The 9,158-nt window shown below is 27.4% G+C and overlaps 1 protein-coding gene across 1 annotated transcript; it reads left to right on the top strand.

Moving 5' to 3' along the window:
* Positions 1 to 1,425: 1,425 nt before the first annotated feature.
* Positions 1,426 to 2,627, top strand: LOC106402878 (NAC domain-containing protein 55-like). Its single transcript, NM_001315826.1, is given in 3 exon segments — positions 1,426 to 1,606; positions 1,707 to 1,975; positions 2,076 to 2,627. Coding segments are annotated over 3 exon segments (1,002 nt in total).
* The last annotated feature ends 6,531 nt before the right edge of the window (positions 2,628 to 9,158 follow it).

Here is a 9,158-nt window from a genome sequence, read left to right as displayed (position 1 = left end):
TATCTTTTTTTTTAAATTGTATTTTTAGATTTTGGGTAATTCAATATTCTATTTTTAATTATATAATTAAGAATTTTATTTGATTAATATTTAGTTATATAATTCATGTTTTTAACTTTTTACTGAAAGACTTTTTCAGATAACAATACAATATATACATAAATTATCTCTTTTTTAAATTATATTTTCAGATTTTGGGTAATTCTTACTATTATTAATTTTAATAAATTATCTAATCAAATAAATTAAAATTTCGTTTTTATTTTTTTAATTTAGTTATACATTTTATTTGATTAATATTTAGTTATATAATTCATGTTTTTAACTTTTTACTAAAAAACTTTTTCAAATAACAATACAATATATATAGAAATTATCTCTCTTTTTAAATTATATTTTTAGATTTTGGATAATTCTTACTATTATTAATTTTAATCAATTATCTAATCAAATAAATTAAAATTTTATTTTTATTTTTTTAATTTAGTTATATATTTTATTCATTAAGGGTATAAACGTTATTAACCACTCTAACTTTTAACGTGAGAGGTCGATTCCAAAAATTTACTTCGCAAATAATAGTATAGATACTTTTCATATATTGACATATTGATGCAACTCACACAAGAAATTTACCGCGTAAAATAACAGGAAAATTAGAAGAGTCCTAATTTTGATTTTTTGAACGTATAAATAACTTGGAGTTTGTGTAAATAGTGATATCCTTAAGAGCATTTCTAATCCAAAACCTCATTTTAAGGAGAACAAAACTTTAAAATGAATATTCGAGGATTGGTTATTCCAACCATGAATCCTCAAAAAAATCTTTAAAAGTTTATTTATTTGCATTATATTTTTTGATATTAATAAAAGTTACTAATATTTATGAAAAAAATAACTATAAAAAAAGATAGTTTTGAGGTTGTGAATAGTGAAACTTTAAATTTAAAGTTTTACTATTCACAACCTTAAAATTTAAAGATTTGAGATTAGGTTAAAATGATACAAAACTTCAAATTTTGAGGATTTGAAGTTGAGTTGGAGATGTTCCGGTAATCGGAAACCTTTGACAAAACATTTTCAGAAACAGTAAATAACTAAATATCAAAGGCGCTATACAGTCACAGAAAGTATTAACTTAAGTTACCAATATTATATATCAACTTTCTTGCATAGGTTCAACGAACCCAAGTGATCGCATAAATCACAACGCTCTTATTGATCCACGTGTCTTGATAAGCTCAAAGGTGGGACCCATATTGAGGCCGCACGTTAACGAAGATTGGGCGGCGATGTTGGACTCTTCTGTATCTCTATGTCTATATAATACATGCGCAGACACAAGTAGCAGAGGTTCAAAAGTTCAACAAAATATCAAGAAATTGAAGATATTTTATTTATCGTTAAGAAAAGATAAATAAAAGAATGGGTATTCAAGAACTTGACCCGTTAGCCCAGCTAAGCTTACCACCGGGCTTCCGGTTTTACCCGACCGACGAAGAGTTGATGGTTGATTATCTGTGCAGAAAAGCCGCCGGTCACGACTTCTCTCTCCAGCTCATCGCCGAGATTGATCTCTACAAATTCGACGCGTGGGTTTTACCAAGTAAGTTACCTTAGCCGGCCCGGTTATGTTATAAAACCAGAGATAGTTTCCGTAGATGTATTATAAGTTATAACTAAGCTGTGTTGTTTGGTTTTCGTAGGTAAGGCGTTATTCGGAGAAAAAGAATGGTATTTCTTCAGCCCAAGGGACAGGAAGTATCCGAACGGGTCCAGACCCAACCGGGTTGCTGGATCCGGTTATTGGAAAGCAACCGGTACCGATAAGGTTATCTCGACCGAGGGAAGAAGAGTTGGTATAAAGAAAGCTTTGGTGTTTTACGTTGGAAAAGCACCAAAAGGTACCAAAACTAATTGGATCATGCATGAGTACCGTCTCATCGAACCCTCTCGCAGAAATGGAAGCACCAAGGTAAATTAAATAAAAGTATAATATTAATTGTTTTTATTGTATTTTTGTTTAATTTCAAATTTAAAACGTTTTTTATAATGATCATTTTCTAACTGTCCAGCTTGATGATTGGGTCCTTTGTCGAATATACAAGAAGCAATCAAGCGCGCAAAAACAAGCTTACGGTAATCTAATGACAAGTGCAAGTGAATACAGCAACAATGGTTCGTCCACGTCAACTTCATCGCACCAATACGACGACGTTCTTGAGTCCTTGCATGAAATAGACAACAGAAGTTTGGGTTATGCTGCCGGTTCATCACACACGATTCCTCATTATAATCGTAGACCGGGTTTAACCGAACAGAAAACCGGGTTTCTTGATTTAGCAAGGGAACAGAGTTATAATTGGACGAATTTTGGTGGACACAACTCGGTCCAGGAGCTAGGACGGAATCTTAACGTTCCAAGTCTCCGTTACGGCGACGGTGGTGGCTATTTACACGGTTTGAAGACAAACGAAGAAGACGATAAGACGCAGCAACAACAAGCTGAGGGGATTCCTCAGTTTAATAACTCGGGCGTGTTGGCTCATGATCAAAGTTTCAGTGTTGACCCGGTTAACGGGTTCGGGTACTCGGGTCAACAACCTAGTGGTTTCGGGTTTATGTGATTGTGTGTAATGGTAACGTAATCACAAAAAGAAAAATTATTATATTATTTTTGTGCGAATCAGACTAATTAGTTAATAGTGTGTAATTGGAATTCTTGGGGGTTAGCTTAGGTTCCACTTGTATATTCGTCTTCATTTGTCCTCAAAAATACAGTTTTGCAAACTTGTTACCTTGATTCTCATCATTTGTATTAATTAATTGATATTTTTATATAAAAAATTAGGATATTGATACATTTCGCTTCGTATTCATGAATTGATGACAAACAACAACAACAATATTCCTCCAGCTATATATAGCAACAATAGCATATTAACAACAAACATGGTTTAGATCGAAGTCGTTCATCGTTTATTATATCGTCGACAACATCAACTATAGAGTTTCAGTTTGTAAGCTTTCAGCCTTTCGCTGACGCGATTACGCAAAATATCCAAGTACATGACCAAATGTCTATGTTCACCAATGATGATGTTTTTCTAGCCTAAAGTCCACTGGTATAGTTTCTGAATATAAACATTTGGCAGAATGCAATTTCGCACGAGATAGTTGTGCATATATTCGTTTATGTATGATGACATATACCATGACGCAATGCTTGAAACAGTCATGTTACAGCTGTAGCCTGTAGGTCGAAAAGATTAAAAAGTGTTCAAAATTTGTTAGATAAACTGAATAATATCTAAATGGATGTGTATTGTTTAATGGGAATAGGAAAGTGATGGTTACAGATTATTAGATGACCAAATCCTAAAAGACCAATTGAATTATGGAGATAAGATTGGAACGGTTGGGGTTTCCCAAAGTAGCATGTGCCGATCAACATGTGCAGCTTATTTTGACCAGTTTGGGATCATTTCTTTCCTAAAATAGTAACAGTTCATACCGTACAAGTTTCAAACACAGCAACGCTTTTTACTCGTCTGAGCAGACGATTTCTCATTTTCATAATAAATTATCTATTTATTTACATAACTTAAAGAAATAGGGTAAATAATCCATTAAAAGGTATTGAATATTTTTCCTTAATATAAAATATATTTTTGGTTTAAGAATAGTGGACATTTAGTGAAAGATGAAAAATATTATTCAACAGAACCAGTTGCTTATAATAAATATCCAGTAAGTTGACTCTTGAATAGTTCATGGACTTTGAATAGAGGAATACAATTTCTTTCAATACTTCTCTAAATCTAATAACTATTGTATATTGTATAGTAGAAACTCCATAAATTAATATTCCATTAATTAATAAACATAGTAAAATATGAAACAGTTCAATAAGATAATAGTTTTTTAAAAAATTATATAAATATGTAATTCCAATATAAGGGTAAAATTAATAAGTAATGTATAAAAAGTTATATAAATATATAAAATATGTTTTATAATTATTTTTTTTATTCATGGTGAATTTTTTCTTTAACTTTTCTATTTTTCTAAATATATTGATATTATTTAATTATTTCGCACCTAAAAGTACATTGATATTTACCGTGCATATTTTCTATACATCAAATAAACGATGATAGATATATAAAATTTGTATCTATAAAATTTAATCAATACATATAACATATTTCAAAATATATAAATATAAATAAATAATATTTGTAAATTAATAATTTTACAAATTGATAAAATATCAATGTCTCAACATGATTAATTTATAGTTTTTACTATATATATATATATATATATATATTTGAGTAATATGTTTGAAAATTTCACTAACTCATTTAATATCCACGAATTCGTTATCAAGATGGTAAATCAATACAATATATATAGTTAACATGATAATAATTAAGATTGGTATATAGTAGTCCTCATATACAGTTAATTTATCAAAATTCATTGGCATTAATTTGAGGATTAAGGTATCTATTACTATTTTGGAAGTGGTTTATTTTCAGATCTGAAGGAAAAATTATATAAAAAAAAAACCATATGACTGTTGTTGGACGAAGCTCTACGCAACCCATTGGAAGAGCATATTCTATCGTATAGATACCTGAAAACGAAAGTTTTGAGTATAAATACTTTGTATCTAATTTGCTTAGAAAAGACTTCTGGTCCAAATTCAAGATTTTTTCGTCCGTTCAACCAACCATTCGTTCGACCATGCCACATAAAATTACAAGTTATAGATATGTATTTAGTTGTTTGAAAAAATATATGTATTTAGTTGGACCAAAAAAGTTATATGCAATTTAGTATGTTTATATAAGTATTAGGCCATGGGCCAAAACTTGGACCAGTTCGGCCTTTACATTAGTAATAATCTCATTAGTAATATGCTTTCTTGGGCCCTATGAATCGAAGCTCTGACAAACGCAAATTCTCTTATTTACCTGACTAGTTCGAACAGCGGTTGCGGTTGCGGCCGGTTGCACTTTTAAGAGATTTGTATAACTGGTACTATGGTTAAAAATTGGTGGGTTTGCGGGTGACTTATGATTTGTTAATTATCAAATGCGGTAACAGTCAAATAATAAATTAACAATATTTATATTTAATATAATTATAAAAATATCAAAAATCATAAAATTATAATAAATATAAAATTTATATTTAGAAAGTTATAATTTTAATTTTTAAAAAATTATTGAAATTGTTTCTATTATAAAATTTTATAATATTAATTAAAATATAATAGACATATTTTAATATTTTCATAATTTCAATTTTAATTTTTTTATTAAATATTTTTACTTTTGTATATATATTTTTTTTAAAAAAGAAATTTTTTTTACCATCCTGCAACCGCCCGCAACCGCAAACGCTAGCTAGAGCGAGCTTTTGAATTTATGAGATTCAGAACGATTTGAAGCGGTTTAGAGCGATTTAAGTGATTGTTGCAAACCGCCGATAACCGCTACCAACCGCAAAAGCTACGTTTGCGGGTGGTAGCGGGAAGAATGCAAAACATCTTGACGCCGAATATTTTCTTGAGAAATGGTTAGAAATACCATGTGTTAAGTACCACTTTTCAACAGTACCATCAATCAAAAAATATATTAACATTTGGGTTTAGACTTTAGTGATTATTGTTTAAGATTTAAGTTTTAGTAATTATTGTTTAGGGTTGGGATTGAGTTTATAAATACTTTAAAAATAAGCTTAGTGTTATTTTATCATAAATTTAAGGTATTTATGAAAATAATCATTTATTAATGGTAAATTTAAAAAGTGGTACCAAACTTATAATAAAATAAAAAATTTGCCTATTTTTTTATTGTCTCTCCTTGAGAGAGAGACTAGATTATTTTATTCAACTTATATTATAATTAAAAAAACATCCATATTGCAATTTTATCAGTGAGAATCAGTTTAGAGCACTGTTTTGAAACCGACACAGACACTCAACGGAACAATTTACTAGGACACTGGGTTATTGGGTCGACCTTAGGCGAAGAGCGGGTTAATAAATAAATTAATTTTGCTATATAATAATATATTAGCTATTGAAAAATATAAGAAATGTTTTAAGTTTTAAAAAACATTTGTAGAAATACTAACTTTAGTTTTCTTTATTTTTATTTTTATTTCACATACAAAATATCAAAAAAGAAAATTTAGACTATTTAACAATTTTGTAAGTTAAGAATTATGACATAGAGTAAAATGTATCAAGACTTAAATTCTATAAGTATTTAAATGTCAAATGGGAATAATAAAATAAAATTATAAATCCAAAATAAGCTAAAAATAAAACATAAAATTATAATTAGTTATCGATAACAAAATAAGATAATGTCAAATCACATTAACTAATTTTGTTAATAGATTTATAATCTACATGATCATATGATCTTTTTTATTTTTGAAAAAACAAAAAACCTAATTATTAATTATAATACAAAATAGATTCTAATAATGTAACCGAAAAATTCAAGAAAAAGTAATTAAAAGTTACATATTGGTTCAACCGATAGAAGGGTTCCTGATTTTAATGGGTATTTGTAGGTTTTTCTAGGTTTTTAAATAATAGATTTTTTCTAAAACGCAAACCGGATTACATATCGGGTCACCGAATTTACCGGTTCAACCGGGGTCTGGTCGGTTTCAAAACACTGCTTTAGATAGTGATAAATCAAAAAGGTTAAAAGACATGATAAAATTATTTGAGACACCTACAAGATTTCCAGGGTTCACTTGTTATTTTACATATTTCGTACACTAGTTTATATAATTGTCAGATAAGTCTATTTATATAAGTTAAAAGATATACAGTAGAACTTCTATAAAGTAATACTCGATAAATTAATAATTTCTATAAATTAATAAATTTCAACGGTCCTAACTTGGACCAGTTCAAAATTTGACACAAATTGATAAAATAATAATATAATATATTTTTAGAAAATTCTATGTAAATATATGACTCCATTAAAATTATAAATTAATAATTCATATGTATACATATTTTATATAAATAAAAACCTATTATTACATTGTTTATTTATATTCACAATGAAATTATCTTTATATTGTCTTAATATTTAATATATTTTTGATGAGATTTAGTAATATTATATCTAAAACTACATTTAAGTTGAGAAATTTCTTTAGATAGTCATTTTTAGTTTATTTTCACAAAAATAGACTTTCAAAGAGGAAAATGACCAAAAGAGATTTTATTGAAGGGTAAATATGCATTTATAACTTTGGGGTTAACTAATCTAAAACTTAGGGTTTAGAGTTAAAGAGTTGGATTTTGGGGATATGTTCAAATTTTAAAATTTTAAAAATAAATATTTAAATTTTCAAAATAAAAAAAAAGTTATTTTGGTCATTTTATTTTGAGACCTTTCTTGTGACAAAAACTTAAAAAGACTATACGAGAGAATTGCCTTTAAGTTCTATGCAATATATATTATATACAATAAATAATATAATAAAATTAATATAATTGTCAAATTTCAAAAACTAACAATTAATGTCTATACACTAAAATCAAATATTTTTCTTATCTTAGAATAAATATATATCTTAAAATAAAAATTTTAAATAAGGAAACTTTTGTAAATTATAATATTTTTATAAATTAATAAAATTTTAAAGTCATGATATTATTAATTTATAGAGGTTTTACTGTACGTACTTACTGAAATAAACTTATGATTCCCCCAGTTTGGGGAATATGTATATACATGCTTCTGAAGAAAGAACTTAATTATAAATTAAATATTCTCAAATATATGGAATATCTACATACATGCTTTAAAATATAATTTCAGACTATGTGCGACATCATTTTTCTAGCAAAGTTTTTTCTTTGACAAATGGCTTATTTTCTAGCAAAGTTTATAGAAGTTGTTATAAAAATGGAATTATATAATTAAATATTTAATCTAAATATGTTTTTACTTAACCTTAAAGTTATTTGACTATTTAAATTTCTTAAACATTTGTTCAAAATATCATCACTTCAGAGTAATCGCGCTCGTGCAATTTTGTAATGCAATATCTTATATATTTAACAATGACATTTGCGATAATATACATCAGTCCTAGACAACTTTTTAAAGTGTTTCAACCGTTGATTTTGTGACCTTCCGGTGTGTTGAGAAGGTCATTAATATTATTTAACAAAACATAAAATTGTGGAGGTCCTTAATCACTTTCCAGATTGAGCTTACAAACAAAAGCATAGAAAGAAGAAATTAAAGCAAAGTCTCATCAGAATCATGTCTTAATCTACTTGATTGATTCTTTCATTAGGTGTAATTAATCATAGCCATTAATATATATATATATATATATATAAAATCTAGATTCTAGACTATCTTCAACCAATGTTTACGTATGACTAGATTCTCTATCCGCGCTACGCGCGGAAAATGCTTTTACATATTATTTCGGTCAATTAATAGACTAAGAAATAGTTTATCTATAATATTTATAGATTTTTGTGTATTTTTAAAACAATTTAATGAATTTAGAATTTATAAATCAGAAAACTTCTAAAAGAATAAAACAAATGTATATAGATTGAGTTTTTTTAAGGTACATGTTGTTGCTTTTTGAACGTGACATTAGTCTTCTATGTAATATATGTTTGAGTATTTGTACTCCCTACACACAACTTCTCACCTATTTGCATTCTATACCCTATTTCCCTTCAATTTTTTTCCCCCCAATACTACCATTTTCCCCCAATTCAATGGTATCCCACTCTTTTTAGGGTATTGAGCTAATTTGCTCTATATGTTTTTATTAGCTTCTGAGTGGATTAATGTGACTATCTTAAGTAAAGTAAGAATAATATTTTATTTTAAATGTTGAGGTGAATAATAATTTCTGTAATGTTTTAAAAAATCAAACATGATAATGAAATTTATTTTCCATTCAGCTTTATATATGTTTAATTTGGATTAGTGATTGTTATCAAGTTAATTTATATTTCCTATTATATGCTTTGAAATTGTCAAAATTTATTATTTGGCCATTTCATATTAAGAAATGTATAAAAGTTCGATGTGAGATATTTCAAGATTAAAACATTTTTTGTAATTTTTCTTTCT

This window comes from Brassica napus, chromosome A5, assembly GCF_020379485.1.
Source record: "Brassica napus cultivar Da-Ae chromosome A5, Da-Ae, whole genome shotgun sequence".
In the NCBI taxonomy this organism is placed as follows: Eukaryota; Viridiplantae; Streptophyta; class Magnoliopsida; order Brassicales; family Brassicaceae; genus Brassica; species Brassica napus.
Note: the sequence above shows the minus strand (reverse complement) of the source record. Positions and strands in the feature narration are given on the sequence as shown.